General features: G+C 38.4%; 1 protein-coding gene across 1 annotated transcript; it reads right to left on the bottom strand.

The window, feature by feature from the left end:
- Positions 1-2,722: 2,722 nt before the first annotated feature.
- On the bottom strand, positions 2,723-3,193 carry LOC128590479 (60S ribosomal protein L23a-like). The gene has a single exon (XM_053597803.1). The coding sequence runs from the start codon at positions 3,191-3,193 to the stop codon at positions 2,723-2,725; it is 471 nt and encodes a 156-aa protein (XP_053453778.1).
- Between the last annotated feature and the right edge of the window lie 15,710 nt (positions 3,194-18,903).

The raw sequence follows: 18,903 nt of genomic DNA, 5'->3' as shown, positions 1-18,903 counted from the left end.
CTTACTCCTGGCAGCTTGCAGAATCTTTTCTTTTGTCTTGACTTTGGACAGGTTCATCACAATATGTCTTGGAGAAGCTCGGTTAGAGTTGAGGCGACCTGGGGTCCGATAGCCCTCTGAAAGCAGTGTGTCAGAATCTTTGGTGATATTTGGGAAATTTTCTTTTATAATATTCTCTAGTATGGCTTCCATTCCTCTGGGGCATTCTTCTTCCCCTTCTGGGATTCCTATAACTCGTATGTTGGAATGCTTCATAAAGTCCCATAATTCTGACAGTGAACGTTCTGCTTTCTCTCTCTTCTTTTCTGCCTCTTTTACTATCTGAGTTATCTCAAGAACTTTGTCTTCTACCTCTGAAATTCTTTCTTCTGCATGGTCTATCCTGTTGCTGATACTTTCCATTGCATCTTTAAGTTCCCTAATTGACTGTTTCAGTTCCTTCAGCTCTGCTATATCCTTTTTATATTCTTCATATCATTCATCTCTTATTTGATTCTGTTTTTGGATTTCCTTTTGGTTATTTTCCACTTTATTAGCAGTTTCCTTCATTGTTTCCATCATGTGTATTCTAAAGTCCCTTTCTGTCATTCCTAACATTTCTTTACAGGTGGAATCCTCTGCAGTAGGTACCTCATGGTCCCTTGGCGGGGTTGTTCTGGACTGGTTCTTCATGTTGCCTGGAGTTTTCTGCTGATTCTTCCTCATGAGTGATTTCTTTTATCTGTGTCCTTGCCCTAATTTTCCTTTCACTTCCTCTTGCTCTTTAAGTTTTCGTGCCTGTGGAAGTTGCGGGCGGGTTTAGACTGATTGAACACACGCCACCACTTGCCGGTTTTCCACTGTTTTAGTCCTCCTCTTGGGGTCCAGAAGTCTCTCGCTGACTCTCTGTATCCTCACAGGGGTGATGATAGGCAGATCCCACCAGCCAGAGATGCCTGGATTCCTATCTCCCCAGACTCACAGTGCTCAGATGCAAGGAAGCTCTTACTCGGCTGCCATCTTGTTCTTCTCCCTGTTATTAGTATTTCTAACTTATTAGTTTGATTGTTTAAATATGAAGCAATAGTTTTTGGGTTGATCTTATTGTGGTTAGAAATTTGTGGCCTTTAGAATTTCTGCTTTGGGGAATTAGTTGCTGGTTTTATGGTCTAGTATAAGGGCCTTGCTTATTAAATATTACTTTGTTATTTGGTGCATGAAATTGTTTATATTTCTTCCCTTCATCATGGATTAAACATAAATTTATATTGATAAATGATATAAAATTACATTTTTTGCCTACTGATTTGTACATTTTTCTTTCACTTATTGATCAGATACATATTTACCCATTCTTGCACTTTTTACATTTCTGGGTCACGTAGCTTTTGGTGGGTTTCTTTTAAGCAGCATGGAGTTTAATTTTATTTTTGAAGCTGGTTTAAAAATATTGGTCCTAAAATGCGTTGCTTTAACCCATTTATATTTTTTTCTTATTTTATGTTTTACCTCTTTCTGACATTCTATTTCCTTATCTTTTACTTATTTGCTTTATAAAGTATATTTTGTTTACTTTTAAAATTTACTTCTATTGCTCTATTAAGGTAATATTGAAAGATGATATTATAATTTAAAATTTACTATTGGTTTCCTTAGAATTGTTTTTATTTTTATTTTTATTTTTTTTTTCTGGTTGCAATTGATTTATTTATTTTATTTTTTATTTTTTGGGTTTTTTTTTTTTTTATTATTGTTGGGGATTCATTGTGGGTACAGTAAGCCAGGTTACACTGATTGCAATTGTTAGGTAAATTCCGTCTTGCAATCATGTCTTGCCCCCATAAAGTGTAACACACACCAAGGCCCCACCGCCCTCCCTCCATCCCTCTTTCTGCTAAATCGTTCTCTGACTTGCTCAAATTTAATTTAAAGTCAAGAATTAAACTATACCTTTAAATTCCTCTTTTATTCCGTGAAAAATTTGGCATACTTTTATTTATTTTTTTAATTAAATCATAGCTGTATACATTAATGCAATTATGGGGTACAATATGCTGGTTTTATGTACATTTTGAAATACTTTCATCAAATTGGAACATACTTTTATTATTTTTCCCCTATCATTTTCTTATCTTTGTTAATATCAACCTAGATTTAAAGATTTAAGATGCATATTATTCCTATTATTTTTATATAGCATTTTTATTTTGTGGGTACTTTTGGACATTTTCTTTCTCTTAACAAATTTACAATAGTTATTTAATGTAATTACAATGTATACCTTCCATCACAGCTCTTTGCTAATCCTTCAAAGCATAAGAGCTCCTTTCTTATGCTGCTTATTATATAAATCATCTCTCAGTCAGAAAGAGTACGTCTTTAAGTAATTTTTTTCAAGAATGATCCCAGGGAAATATCCTTTCTAAGCACCCTCATATTTGAAAATATGTTTTAGTTATTTTTGCACATGAAAGACAACTCATTGGGGTATAACATTGTGGGTAGGAAAGTTTCTCAAAATTCTGTAGACATTCTTTTTGTCTTTATAGAATTTTCTACGGCAAGAGAAGATCTGAGTGCTGTTTGATTTTTATTGATTTGAGAGTGAACTGTTTCCCCCTTTCTGTCATGCTCATAGAGTACTTATTTTTCATTTATCTCTGCACTTCAAAAGTTCTCAAAGATGATTTTATTTTTTTATGGTGAAAAGTTATATATTTAGAATTGGCCAGGTGGACTTGGTTTAGATGATCCAAATTTTGTTGGCAACATCCAAAGCATCATAATCAGGAGCCAGTCGAACATATGCCTTCTTCTCACCATCAGGTCTGATCAGGGTGTTGACCTTGGCCATATCAATGTCAGAAAGCTTCTTCACAGCCTGTTCGATCTGGTGCTTGTTAGCTTTGACATCCACAATGAACACAAGTGTGTTGTTGTCTTCTGTCTTCTTCATGGCAGACTCAGTGATCAGGGGGAACTTGATGATGGCATAGTGGTCAAGCTTGTTTCTCCTGGGAGCCCTCTTCCGAGGATATCTGGGCTGCCTCCAGAGTCTCAGAGTCTTTGGCTGCCGGAAGGTGGGTGATGTATGGATCTTCTTTTTTTTGTGGCTGTGGATGCCTTTTAGCACTGCCTTCTTGGCCTTCAATGCCTTTGCTTTGGCTTCTGCTTTGGGAGGGGCAGGAGCTTCCTTCTTCACTTTCGGCACCATCTTGTGAAAAGAGCCAAAGATGAATTTCATAGATTGTTTTCATAGATTGATTTTGTTTAGTATATATTAGATTCTGGATCTGAATACTCTTAACATTTTTTAAAGGTTAAGACAGTTAAAAATTGAATACAACTTCTTATTTATATCCCTTCTGTTTCTTCCTGAAAAACATGTACAGTTCTTAGGCCTTCTATATCTATTATCTTTGCTTTAATCATGTTCATCTTTGCTCTTTTCCTTTGTACCAGAAGAATTTCTCAGGTTCATTTCCTGCTTTCTGACTTGATTAGCTACAGAGGCATGTCTGTTCTACACAACTTCAAATACAGATTTTAATCATCATTGCATTTTAATTTCACTTTAATCCTTTTTAAACTCACTCATTTTCATTTTCATCTCATTGTGCTGTCTTTATCTCATGACCTATTCTCTTGCTAAGAATATCTGTTCCTGATCCACAAAAGTCATTACTGCTTGAATTCTCCTGGAGAGTGAAAGGATTTTCTGAAAACATTTTTTAATTCTTGTGATAAAATCTTTTTTTGAAATCCATGTTCCCTCCAAGTCTTTAGGATGATACCCTCTATTTCTGTGTCGTTTACCAAACTGCATCTGTTAGTTATTTTTCTCATCACTCTTCTTAGCAAAGGAGATCTATCCTGACCTGGTGTTTCTAGCAGGTGCTACTTTCCCTGCACTGAATACTGGCTCAGTTCCCTTTATGGAACTACATCTGCAGGGCAAGTTGACGTCCAGAGCTACTAGCTCAATTTCTGGTGTTCGGCTTGCTTGCTTTCCTTAAGTGTTGACCCAGTGTTATCACTTGTCCTGCCTTCATTCTATCCCTTCTGACATGAAATCTACAATATTTAGTCTATGTCAGGAATTTTTGTTCTCTCTTCCTTTGCATTATACTTTCTTCAGGGGAACACCTTCCTGGGGGTAACAAGGCACCTTCAAAGCCTTCCCTCCCATTCTTTCTTCCTGACCAGTTCTTTCCTTAGGCAATTTTCTTGATGGTTTTTATGAAAAAAGCTGCAGACGAGAGATTGGATATGAAAAAAAAAATAACACTCCTGCTTAAAAAGAAGCACTTATATAGGAGAAGAATGGCTGTCTGATTTAATGAGCCAGGTGGCAGACAGCGGGGAAGACATAATGGGCCTTTCTAACTTCAGACAGGTGGGCTTTCTCCAGGTCTGGCGGTGAGCACAGGTGGGCCACTAATTGCCTTTAAAAATCCAGGTCTATTGACCTTATAGTTAGTGGTAAGGTTGATTGTTAATCTTAATTTTTGGTGGCAATATAAATGTTTGCATGTGTGTGTGTATTTTAGTGGAAGAGGCTATATCAGGGCTATTAGCCAGATGCCATTTTAAACAAGAACTCTTTAGGGCCTTTTTATCTAAAAAAAATTAACTACCAGCTAGCTTTTATCTATCAACTATGTGGCATATGTAAGACTTGGTGAGGGGAAGCCTTGAAGTTGCCCAGGGGAATGGGGAGAGATGACAGATTTGGGAACTGAGCTTTGCCTGTCACCTCTTCACCTCCCACTCAGCCACGGTTCCCCGTGCCCCCGCTTCTCTCTTTGTGCTTACTTTTTGCTTTCCCTTTCTGCCTAAACCCAGATTTCTGGATTTAAGCCTATATTATAACCATTTTCTTACATCTTGAATACTCGATTCAGGTATTGTGTTCATCCTTTTGCTGTCTGCCAACTCCGGTCATAATTACGAGTTCTCTCTAGGGTCTGATAACCACGCACTCAGTCCTTGCAGGAACAATGTACACTGGGGGGAACTGACCCTGTCCTTTCACCTTGAATGGGGGACCAGTGTGTCAGATAGTGCCTCATTCAGGGGACAGTTTCAGGTGACAGATGGAGGCATGGCTGCATCACTCCCTAACAGCTTATAGATTCAAGACTAACCCTGCTTTGCCCCCTTTCCAGTGTGTTTCATGGAAAGAGAATTTAGAGCTGGGCATCCTGCCTATCCCACAGGCATGATCTTCTGTGCTGCCATTTCTATCCTGGTGGCTGGACCTGAGCATTCATGGGAGATAGGAAGGCAAGAAACGGTTTTCACTTGTTGCACATATGGTCAGGACCTTGCAAAACAGATTTCAAATGTTTTTATCTTATTTGGTTAAACTGAAAAACTGCTGTAATTGTGCAAGTCAAGCAAATATGTAAAAAAAGACCTTTAAAACAACAAAAACTGAAATCTTAGATGTGAAGGCACAGGTGACCATTAAAATTTCCTTCGTGATCCTGATGTTCAGGTCTAAGTTACCGTAATATTTCAAGTGTGTTAAGGGTTTAATGTACTGGGCCCCATAGATAAATCCTACATTTAATCTCTTTTCTTTTACATTTCCATATTTTTTACAGCTGAATATCATCCTCTATAAAGGTGCAGTAATTTCAAGAAATATCATAAAGGCTGTATACTTCACCAATACTTTACCTTTTCTATTGGGCTGTTTTGTTATACCAGGTAAAAATGCTCTTGTACATTTTCTGCTTTCACCAGAGCAATGAGTGTTGAGCCTATTATGAATATCAAATAAGTTTTCTAAATAATCTTTTGCCTTTCATTGTCTTAAAAGATGGGACAAGCACACTAAAGTCCAAGTATTTTAACCATGTTATTACTTGAACTATACTTTTTCTTTTTAAAGTTCCATTAATGGAAACATTGTAAACTATGCTTATAGGCAGAAAATATACAAATATTGAGAGATACTAAGGTAAGTTGTCTAAATAATAGTTAGATTGGGCCATTCATTTTTGTGTGCCCCAGTCCCTTGCACATAGACTTACTAAATAATGAATGAACATTTGATGTGTTGCTGAAATATCTTAGATTGCCTTTGGCATCTGATACCATCTGAACTTGATATTAGATTATGTGAGACTGAAAAGGTGAGAATGATCTTATTTATGGTTTGCAGGTAGAGGAGTAATTTTAAACCATAAGAAGCCAAGAACTTAGATTGTGCAGGAGGAGGTTTTTGTCCCTAAGGGAGACACCTAAGAGATGTCAGGGTGTGTGACATGTTCTGGCTGGATTATGATTCCCTTCCTAGGGTATAATCAATTACGCAAACATAGTTGATCAATTTAAGACCATGTATTATTTGTTTTTAACAAAACAATGGCTGGGTGGTAGAGATTTTACATTTTGATTTTGTTTTTCTTGTGTTACAGAAATATACCTTTAAAATAAACACTGGGATGCCTAGAATATGACAGTAGAAGGCCATGGTGCTATAAATCACCTGAACATAAATGAGTTGTTGGAAATTCACTGGATCCAGAGGACCCCTATTTCCCTTTTCAAGCCCTCTTGATGCTTGGCTGATGCTCCTTCAGCCACAAAAGAGAGAAAATGTTCTATTCATGGAATAAGACAACATAATTTTCAAATCAAATCATATTTATTGAGTACCAATAAATGGTATATTTGTATAGTACCTTAACAGTGTGATTTATTTGATCTTTACAGCAACAGAAATGAGGCAGGGAGTGTTGCTTTTCTAATTTAAGAGTGAAAAATTTGAGGCTCAGAGAATTTTAGGTCATAGGGCTTCTGGGCTTCTAGTTGGTAGAGATGGGACCAGATTTCAGTTTTTCTCATTTCTAGCACTACATCCTTCCCTTCGCCCTAATATAATATCACTGCTATTAATAAAATGGTCTAACATTCATTGGATCAAGCATAATCTGCTCCTCACAGTCTCATTTACTTCTCACAGTAGGTCTGTAACATAGGTACCAATCAATACCCTCATTCCACAGATGGAGAAACTGAGGTATGATATGGCAACTCACCAGGGTGTGGTGGGACACTGTGAATGACACAAAGGAGGCCCTTTGGAGTTTATGACCAAATCAGAGCAACAAATCGTGCATATATAAAATACAATAATACTAGTATACCTGAATAATAGTTTGATAGCAGACAGTATTGCAGAACAGCCCTAATTATAAGATGAGTTACACTGGGAGATAAAGACATACTATAAGAGTTTAGGGAGGCTAGAGGTGATTACTCTTTGGAAAGAGCTGGTGAGGAGGATCAGAGAGATTCCCTCCAGGAGGTGTCACAGTGTGAATGAGCCAGGAAGCTGCAGAGCTCCATAAAGAGGCTTTCCCAGTCCCCCTGCCCCTACCCTAAGCCTTCCTCTTCTCCATGGAATGCTTTCATTTTCACCCTTTCACAGCTAGAGATGAAAGATAACTGAAAAGCACATTTCAAGGGTCCAGTACTTAGCAGACTTAGCAGTAAATTAGAATGGGCATACTTTTGGTTATCAAGACCCTTTGCTTAAGCAAATGGAATTTGGAAGTCTCCCTCTGAACTTTTTGTAGTGGATATACCCAGTGTAAATCAAACCCTTGACTGGGTCTGCCTCTGTGTTAAAGGGTATTAGGGGTCACATTAGGCCATGTGCTGCCCAGTCTTCCCACAGAATGGAATATGCTCCTGGACAGGCACTGATCCTCTGGGAATCAGGAAGTTTCGGAGCGCCCAATTCTCTGAGATCCTTGCTTTTGTTTCCCCACCATACTTTGCCTTGTCTTTGCAAGTCTTTCTTTCTCCCTCTTTTTCTTTCTGACAGAGTCTTGCTCTGTTGCCCTTGGTAGAGTGTGATGGCATCATCATAGCTCAAATTTTGGGCTGGAACATTCTTCTTGCCTCAGCCTCCAAGTATGTAGGATTATGGGTGCCTGCCACAACGCCCAGTTAGATTTTCTATTTTTAGTAGAGGTAGGGTCTCACTTTTGCTCAGGTTGGTCTCAAACTCTTCCGCTCAGTCAATCCACCCCTTGGCCTCCCAGAGTGCTAGGATTACAGGAGTGAGCCACTGCACCTGGCCTGTCTTTGCAAACTTGACTTCCAGTGGGGAGGAGAAAAGCATCTATGAGAGAGAATATGAAGCTGGTGGATTTCCCCACTAAGCTCTGATTAAAGCCCTGTTTTCAAATACTACAAACACAAAAATGAGCAATTGTTTTCAAGCTTTGGACTAAAGTCTTGTTGGCAAACATTCTTTGGCAGCCTCCTGTTCTCCTTCCCAGTAGAAAAAAATCAAGACTGTTTTCGAGTTGGATGGGGCTGGAAATCTAACCTGCATTTCACTAATTTTAAGTATGGGGATGTGTGAATCTGAGCCAACAGTGAAATCCAACTATAGGTCCAAGGTTCCTAGATAGAGAATATCAGACTTAAGAGGAGGATCTCAATATTTGACTCTTAGTTCAGAGTTCATGACATAAAGATGCAGCTTAACTTTTTAAAAATTTCAGGTTAAAAAATAAACCTGAAAAAAAAAAAAAGAAGTTAACTGATGACTCCATACTGAACCTCAGAATCAAAGTGTTCTATAATAGACATATTCTTATTTGATAATGTGAATGTTATTGTTTTTGCATTATTATTATTATTGCTCAATAAAAAAAATTCAGGTTAATATGAGAGTTCATATGATTAGGTTACATAAATTGCTTTTGTAAGGTTAAAGTCCATGTTGTAGTTGTGTCCTTCACCCAGAAATGGAGAGTCCTCAAAGAACTAAAAGTAGATCTGTCATTTGATCCTGCAATCCATTACTAGCTATCTACCCAAAGGAAAAAAGAGACATTTTACCATAAGGACATTTGTGCTCCTCAGCTGCTGCTGAAGATGCATCCTGATAAACACCATCGAGTTCATAAGTGGAAAACACGTTTAATACACCTAACCTATTGCTTAGCCTAACCTACCTTGAATGTGCTCAGAACACCTACATTACCTTACAGTTGCACAAAATCATCTAATACAAAATATATTTTATAATAAAGTGTTGAACTCTCTACATAGATGGGCATTTTGTAGACATGATTAGATGTGAAAACATAAAATACAATATCCAAAAAATGCTGACCACACATAGAGTATCCATGTTTTACCATGCAGCCATACCACGTGACCACATGTATGGCTAACTAGGAGCTGCAGCTTCCTCCCAGCATCAGGGGAGTATCATATTACATAGTGCTAGTTTGGGAAATGATCAAAATTCAAAATTTCAAGTATAGTTTCTACTGAATGAGTATTACTTTCACATCATGATAAAGTTCAAAATTTTTAAGTCGCGCCATTGAATATCAGGGATCATCATTTGTTATCACTGAGGGACCTACATTGGTTCATCATTACCTCTCAGAATTCATAATTACATCAGGGTTCACTTTTACTCTTGTATATTCAGTAGGTTTGGATAAATGTATAATAACATGTACCCATGTTGTAATATCATATGGAATATTTTCACTGCCCTAAAAATTTATTCATTGAAAACTCATTTATAGTGGTGGAAATACAAAATGATACACACACTTTGGAAGGCAGTTTGATGGCTTCTTACAAAACTAAACACACTTTTATCATACAATCTAGCAATCATACTCCTTGGTATTTACTCAAAGGAGTTGAAAACTTGTGCCCACATAAAATCCTGCCTATGGATAATTGCTGAGATTTTAACATAAATGGTTTTAGGAATATGGATGTCTTCTGACTTTGACTACACTCCTGGCACACAATTCCCTAGTCTTTGTCCTTAACTCACTGAAAACTTGGTTTCTCTGGCCCTCAAATGCCTGAGGAAATATGAAGGCACTGATTTTGGCAATTTACTTTGCCCTACCGGGTCCTAGTTAGTAACAAAAACTTGATTGTCTTAAGGGTGTCACGTAGAGGGACAAAGCAGGAGTGCCATTTTGTTAATGTCATATATAAATATCTTTATGAACCTTATATGTCTGGATTCATTAGCTTTTTAATGAATTTGATGCACAGATGTTCAGGAAATTAGGAGCAACTGACTTCACTGGGAAATAATAGCGAGTTTGGTGCCATCCAAGATATCGAAAACATGCTGTTCCTACAATCTGTCAAGAAACCAGGTACAGTAATGGTCTCTGTGTTATATATAAGCTCACTATTAACACTTAATAAATGTTAATGGTATAATGATAAAAAAATATTGAGCATGACTCTCCCCAGTGGAGATTAGGTTGTGGATATAAAGGGATGCTCTCTGTGCTCAGAAAATATCTCTCCCTTGGATTTGCATTATATTAATCTGATGGGAAAGTAAGAGTTGAGAAAAAGTTAATTGGTGCCTTAGGCTGAGAGCATTAATTTTGAGTCATAAGAATGAATTTGCCCTATAGAATTTTTTGTCAAAATCAACCATCCATTGTTTTGACTTTCTCTGCAACTAACTTTGGGGTTCACAGGCAGTATGAGTGATGTAAATATAATTATATGCCAGGTAATGGCATTCGGGTTAACAATAGCCCAGATCTACAACGGTGGTCCCATAAGAGTATAATGGAGCTGAGAAGTTCCTATTGCCTAGGATGTTGCAGCCATCAGAACATTGCAGTACATCACATTACTTTTTCTATGTTTAGCTATGTTTAGATACATAAACATTCACCACTGTGTTGCAGTTACCTGCAGTATTCAGTATAGTCAAGTGCTGTACAGGCATGTAGCCGGGAGCAATAAGGTATATACCACATAGCCTAGGTTTGTAGTTGGCAATACCATCTAGGCTTGTGTAAAGCCACTCTATGATGTTCTCACAACAATGAAATCATGTAAAGATGCATCTCTGCATGTCTCCCCTTCGTTAAGCAATGCCTGACTTGTATCTGAAGAGAAAGAACAGAATCAAAACAGACAGGGTTTTGGTGCTGAGACTGGGAGGGAAGTCCACTCCTAGCCTAGAGGCTGGCACTATTCTCCAGGTATTTGTCCTGCTTTATTGCTAACATTTACACATTATATATTTCAGAGACAGACAATGTGGTGGGGATAAAGGGCCAGATAAATCTATGATACATGGAAGGGTGATTCCTTGGTAGTAATATGTTGTTAAATGTCTAAAACAATGCTCTCTCTTGTTCTCATGAACAACAAACAAACAAACAAACAAACAAATAAATAAATAAAGCCCAGGCTTGTAGCATTTATCCATTCCCATGGTGTAAATACTCCACCATCTTCAAGCTACCCATAAGACCCAACTAGCAGCTCACAAACTTCTTACAAATTTAACCATGAGCTCTTACAAGTGAATACAAGCTGCCTCCAGCAAAATTCTGGACTTAAGTATATACTCATCATGATGGTAGATATGGGCAATGATTAAAGAAGCTGTGGAGAGAGTGATATCCAGTTCTTTGGTTTCCCCAGTGGCAAAATGAAAATAATATCGGTCATAAGGTTGATGTAAGAATAAAGGAGATAATTAATGTAATGTTCTCAGCAAGATTTTGGGTATGTAAGTGCTCGAAATGGTAGTTGTTGTTAATATTATTATATCTTGAGATTAAATGTCAGTCCCAAAATATATGTAGAAATATTATTATGATCAGAAACTGTGGGATATCATAGATATCAGTTGGCCCTGGCATGTGACTCATATAAAACTCTTACCCAAATATTCACCCGATATTCTGTAGTAGGCTTGCATAAATAGGTGGGAAGATGTCTTACAAATAGCCTTGAAAAGGAAAACTATGTGTGCTTGATTTCTGGGAAATAAAAGAATAGTCCATATCACGTTGTTTTAAAGATGGTGCCTTCAGTGTGTGGAATTCTGTGGTGGCTTCTTTCTTTGTGAGATTTTGGCTTTTGTCTTTAAAAAATAGTCTTCAGAAATTAGGTGGGCTTAAACAATGGTGACAGGTACAAAACTGTCAGAATCTTCTGCTTTTCACAGGCTTGATGGGTCCAAGTTTCCTTCTCAGCTGAGAGAAAAACTGAGCGTCTGATAGGGGCCACCAAGCACTTCCCTCTCCATCAAACAGAGCAGCTTGACAAAGGGAAGGTCAGTGAAACTAAGCCTTCCATCCCAAGGGAACGTTGGAAACCTGGTTCTATTTCCCTAAATCTCCCTTTCTCAGCCACTTAAAATGACAACCAACCTAGCTTCTGCACACCTCCTGAATCACTTCATTGTGTTAAAATTATTTGACTGACAATTGATGAAGAACACAAACATGTAACTTTGTAATAGGAAGTCTAGGTAAGGGAAACAATATTTTGAGTCTCCATTAAGCATAACTTAATCTTGCACTACACCATTAAGCATTCCCAAATAATTCTTCAGCTTTCCTCTTCCTATCATTATCTGGAAAAGCCTGTTTGTTGCCACCAAGTTCTAACATAAACTGCTCAGGGTCCTATATTTTCCCATTGCTGTTTATTATTCTATCACTAATTCTCATTTTATTCAGATTCGGAGAGCTCTTTCTCTTCATAGCATGAAAGCATTTTGGCAGCCATTAGCTCTGTGGGTAGGGATCATGCACAATCGCACACACAAAGAAACTGCAAATTAGAGCTTATCTTCCTTATATCTTCACGTGGCTGACTGAAGTAAGACAACTTCACAAACCACGCATTTTAAAGAACATTTGCAGGGTGAATATATTACAAATATGGGTAGGAAGTGGCTGCAGTATATCTTCAAAAGTGACTGATTTAAACCCAAACTTAATGTATGTTGGAAGCCAGCAATAATTTGACTTGCTGAGTGGATGGAATTTATGGGTATAATGCAGTGCAAATAAAAACATCCTCTTTTGGTAATAAAGGTGTATGCTCTGTCCGCGCTGGGAAATACAGCTTTCCTTACCTCTGACTTCTGGAGAGAACTCCTGGGAATAGCCAAGCCAGACCCAATGCCTTTCTTTGTGACCTTATGGAAATATCAAGTTTTATTTTTGTATTTAATGGGGATTATAATGCTATTCCAGGGTCTGTGCTTTTGTGTTTGAGAATCAAATAAATAAGAAAAACTCAGCAATGCATCTCTGAGCTGTAAGTCATTTTCCTAATGAGGTGGTCCGGACCAGTGTGAAGAAAAAAACAGAGGGTGGGATGACGGTTTGGGAACTAGGAGCTTCACATCCACCCCTTGAAGGTACGATCCAAGGGGAGGATAAAGGTCTACAAGAAATCCATGGCCAATGACTTCTGACTTTGCGGTTTTCCTGTTTCTCCCCTGTGTGGTTTTGACATGTAATCCTGAGGAATAGACATCTCCTGGTGTGTGTGTGGCCAAAGGTCCATGATGAAGTGAATTTGAAGTTGGAATATAGGAAGTAATGAATTTCTGTGGATGAATTGTCATGAAATGAAAAAAGGCTGCAGGTGCCTCCTCCACATCCCCAGTGTTTGAGAGAATCTCCTGCTCTGCCTCTTCTAGTCTTACCCTGGTCTTCTACCTCCACCCCCAAATGCATCCCTGAGCGCGCACACACACACACACGGAGCACTTTAGCCCTTGCCCACCCAGTCTAGCTCTTCCAGCTCTCTGTAGAGGTCAGGTCTGAGAAGGTCGCTGATCAACACTACACCAGGTTATCTTCACTACCCGAGCTTCGGTTTCTTCATTCATGTAAGTGATGAGATGAGGCTCTCCCCTCTGATCTATTAAAATGACAGTACTGTGAAATGCAATATACTCAGAGGCTGGGGAGCTTGAAAAAACATCAAAAATTTATGGTTTATATGTCTACAACTAAGGCAGAAAAAAACCCCAACGGTATACTCTCAAGGACTTTGTATTTCCTGAGATACTTCGAGCATAAATTGCAATATTTAGAGATGGCATATTCCTGGACCCAATCCAATGATTTCATCAGTTTCCTGAGTAAAATCATAAAGATCTTTCAAGCCGATGTTTGCTTCAGAAGTCTGAAACAAATACATGTTAGGGTATATGTGTACCACCCTCCCCTTGTTCAAAGGTTAAGATTAGTCATGGGGACCTTCCTAATGGGGACAGTTAGAGGGTGGGAATAGATACTATAAACAGATGTAGGACAATTGCAAAGTTATGATGTATTGCATGGCCATAAAATGTTAGGTGTCCTATTGAAAAGTTCAGTGTTAGTTCAGATTTCATTGGAATAGCTTTGCTTAAAGAGCTTTGCTGTTGTACATGGAGTATTCTTTTAATTTAATTAGTAAATCAACTATATTCATAGATCTACTTGGGGTTTAAATTCAGTGTGGATTTCTGGGGGCACATTCCAACAATAGTTTTCCTAAAGGGGAACTATAAAAACCATGGCTTTTAAAATATATTGGAGGTCTTTGAGAGATGGGGAAGTGGAGCTGGTCTCAGATTTTTCTTGCTTTACCAGTGGTTATATTTGTAACTTTTTTCCCAATTGTCATTCTAGGGGAGCCATGACCTAAGGTGTGTACTGACAGCCCTTTGGGTCTATAACTTGTACGCTTAAATCTTAAGCTGATACTGGGGTACAGAAGACCAAGCATGGGAATGGGAATCCACTTTACAATGAGCTCAAAGAGGGCTGATGCAGTGAGTAACATTCAGTTGAAATCTGCCTAGGCCACTGATAATTCTTTCCCTGTTGTCTGCTATCTTCCTTCTTCCTACATCGCGGGTCTTTTGTTAATTCATACCAGCAGGCATCTTGCTCTTCAGAGATCCTGTAAGCACTTTTTTTTTTTTTTTTTGCGGGGCTGGGTTTGAACCCACCATCTCTGGCATATGGGGCTGGTGCCCTACTCCTTTGAGCCACAGATGCCACCCATCCTTTAAGCCTTTTTTATGATGAGATCAGATTTGGGGAGGCTCTTAATACAGCCTAGAGATTTTTGAAACACATGGGTTGGGGAGCTGGAAGAGGACACAGACACTTTCCAGTTGTGGATGGGTCTTCTTGCTTTTTGGATTAAATTAAAAATTGGCATTTTCAGAATGACTTTTACCAAGACCCGTCAAGGAATATGCTTTATTTAGTGCTCTATCTTTGTCAGCTAAAACTTCCCAAGGTTGACTGCTAGCATCCCTCTGCACTTTGCTCTGGTGTTGAAGTTTTGTTAGGGTGCTTTGTTTGGGAGTGCTCATCATGGGCTGTCGTACAGAATGCTTATGGGAAGTTCAGGTTCAAACACAAACACAACAGCCATAGTTATCAGAAAATCTTGGTTCCCATCCTGTCCTAACTTGCACCACTAACTAATAAAACCAAGTAGTTATGTTAGAGAGGCAATACCTCCTCTATTAACCAAACCTCTTTGAGGTAGGCTCCTGGAGGTATTGTAACTTTGGGCACTCTAGGTTTCCAAGATTAAACCACCTATTCCAAGTCTTCCTGTGCAGTGAAAAATATTATAGACAGGATTTATATAGTCCTATCCAGTTTATTGTTTCCTTTCTCTGTAAAATAGTAAGAGCTCTCATTTATTGAGTACCTGCTGGGTGCTAAGTGCCCCCATATGTCACTCATTAGTAATCATCACAAAGCCTCTTCTGGTTGGGGGTCATTAACCTGTGTTTACAAGCTCAGAGAACCAACTACGCAGCCTGTTTTCCCACAGGCGTGTGGATGAGGCTGGACTCCACAAGAAATGTCAGACTCTAATGCCCCTGATTTTTTCCACCATAGCACATGAAGCAGAGTCATTTACTTGCCTAAGCTGTTTCTCCCTAGATTAGTCTACTTAAAGCAGTTTTGCTCAAATATATTCTAAGACATCTGAAAACCCCAAATCCTGCCATGCTGTTCTGAGATTTAGGCAGACCATGAAAAAAAAGCTTCAATAAAATGTCCTTTCAAATTTAAATAACATTCTACAGTTTAAACAAGCATTTTCACATATTACACATCACTGAATTTTCACAATCCACCGGAAGGGTGGGTATGTATTTAAAATGTGCTTACTAGATAAGAAGACATTGAAAGGTTACTTGCCACAACTTGTCAGAGGTCAGGTAAGAAGCAGAGGTGGGGCTTGAACCCAGGCGTTCAGCCTTCTTTCCCAGTAGCACACAGTATCATTCACGGAAAAAAGGTACAAGATAAAACAGAGATTAGGAGCTTCAAAGAGAGAGTTTAATGCTTAGGTATTATGTGCTGATTGGAAAGTAAGAGTCACTAATAATGTAAGCTTATTTTTTGTTTTTCCAGGTTACACTATGTATACTGACAGTAAAAAAGCTAAAAGATTTTTTTAAACCCCAAACTAAAAGTTCTTTATGGAGAAAAATCTGGGAGAAGTTGTATCAGTCTAGCCCATTTTACAAACAGGGTTGGGCAGTAAGAGGAGCAGGCAGTGGAAGATGCCCTAGTAGATTCAACCACTCAGCTACTCTTCAAAACGAGTATTTTTGTAATGTTTTGTCTTGAAATGAAATTTCTACATATTTACAATCATAATTTAAAAAATAATGCCTTAAGTATACTATAAGGAAGGCATAAGATGAAAGTGTTTATAATAAAATAATTTATAATATATATATATATATTTTTGTAGAGACAGAGTTTCACTTTATTGCCCTCGGTAGAGTGCCATGGCGTCACACAGCTCACAGCAACCTCCAACTCCTGGGCTTAGGCAATTTTCCTGCCTCGGCCTCCCGAGTAGCTGGAACTACAGGCGCCCGCCACAACACCCGGCTTTTTTTTTGTTGCAGTTTGGCCGGGGCTGGGTTTGAACCCGCCACGCTCGGTATATGGGGCCGGCACCCTGCTCACTGAGCCACAGGCGCCGCCCTATAATATTTTAATATGTATGTAAATGCTTGGGTGTGGCTACTGAAGCTGTCTTGAAGTGATCAGGTGCTCGCACACATATGTAGAATGTCCATAGGTGCAGAAGGTGTGAGTTCACAACAACTGGTGACTCCAATGCGTGGCACTGCCATTGGTGACATCAAATTTCTGAACATCTAAAGGAAAAATGATGAACATCTCTTTGTCAAGTTCTAACAAAACAAAGTACAATCTTCCTTTTATTTTCATTGTAGTTGCAATTTCCCCCAAATTCATGTACATTAGAATTATGCAACAAATGATTTGTGGTTATATATAAAATGGAAGTAGGTTCTAGGCTCAGAAAATTTCAAATAGTTTTTTTTTTCTTAATTCTCGTGGATGTCCAGTGGGACATTTAAAAGTTACTCAGTAGGTGTGGTCTATAATTGGATTATAGCTTTCAAGGATACATGTGAAACTTATTAAGTGTAGAATATAAATGTCTTAACACAATATCTAAGAAAATGCCAGGAAGGCTATGTTAACCAGTGTGATGAAAATATGTCAAATGGTCTATAAAACCAGTGCACGGTACCCCATGATTGCATTAATGTACACAGCTATGACTTAATAAAAAAATAAAAAATAAAAGTCACTCAGGACGTGGAGCGATTCTCTTGATTTGCAAGACCTCCAGCATCCCTGGTTTTGACCATCTATCCGGCAATGCAGTGCTCCTCACAGTTATTGTGCCAACAAGAAATTTTCCTTCCTCCAAATTTCTAAAATGCTCCCCTGTGCTTCCTCTGTTGAGAACCACTCCCAGAAGGCCAGGGAGTACTTTGAAGCCAGTAGTCCTTCTGTTGCTCCAGCTGATAGGAGCGTTTCAAAGAGTCTTGCACAAAACTCCAAACCTTTTCACTCAGTGCAATTTGTGTCCTCTGAGCCATTACCAGACCAAGTATAATCAGTAGCCAGCATGCTATAGTGGAAAGAGCATTGTCTGGGAGGCTTTTTCTTCTTAAATTTGGTTTTATTTTGTAAATAGTTTCATGTAAATGTAATGTATATTAACATGTAATGGGCTTATTTATTTTGTATTTTTATTTATTTATGATTTCAGGTTAATGTGAGGTTACAAACAGCTAAGTTACACTATTTGCATATGTTAGGTAGAGTCCATCTTGTAGTTGTGTCCCATACCCCAAAAGTGTGCCATATACCCTCACGTTGTGCCCATTAAGTGGCAGCACACCAGTCCCTTCCCTCCTTCCCCTTTCTCCCTTTTATTCCCCTTCTCCCCAACTTGGATTGAATTGATTTTTTTCTCTTACATGGGTGAATATCAGATCATCTACTGGCTTCATATTAGTATTGAGTATGTTAGACATTTGCTTTACCATTCTTGTGATACTTGCCTGAGAAGAATGTGCTTCAACTCCATCCAGGTTAACAAAAAATATGTAAAGTCTCCATATTTTTTTATGGCCAACTTTTTTTATTTTTAATCTCAGATTAAAATGAGGGTACAAACTATGAGGTTACAATGTTTGCGTCTGTTAGGTAAGGACCCTGTTGTAGTTGTGCCCCTCACTCAGGAATGTCTAGGAATCTACAAGCTAGAATCTAGTTCTTAATCTAGTTCTATCACTAGCAGCATATATACAGAGTCATATAGAAAGGTCAGATACTTCTTCAGGCCATGCTACTTGGAAGGCCCAAGCCAAGATTTAAATAACGATGGAGCCATGTCACTTTGGGTTCTTCTTTCCTTGTTGGGTTGTCTAGTAGCCTGAACCAATTTCTTCTCAGAAAATTAACTCAAGGAGATTTGGATTCATCTCTATGTAGGTATGCCTGGTTGAAGGGAGAAACCCAGTGTTTCCAAACCACAGAAAGGCGAGTAGAGCCCTTGAACAGTACTTCATCATATGTAGAAGCAGCTGAACTTAACTGCTGAGCATCTGGGCTTAGCAATAGGTCCTGAGGATAAAGACAGTAACAAGTTCCGTCTTTCTTGAACTGTTCTGTCTTTACTTGAACTCATCCCAGCCTTTTGGTTCACCTAAGAATAAAAGGGTGAACCAAAAGAACTATTTTACTAAATTCTGAAATAATTTTTTTG

This window comes from Nycticebus coucang, chromosome 7, assembly GCF_027406575.1.
Source record: "Nycticebus coucang isolate mNycCou1 chromosome 7, mNycCou1.pri, whole genome shotgun sequence".
Classification (NCBI taxonomy): Eukaryota; Metazoa; Chordata; class Mammalia; order Primates; family Lorisidae; genus Nycticebus; species Nycticebus coucang.
Note: the sequence above shows the minus strand (reverse complement) of the source record. Positions and strands in the feature narration are given on the sequence as shown.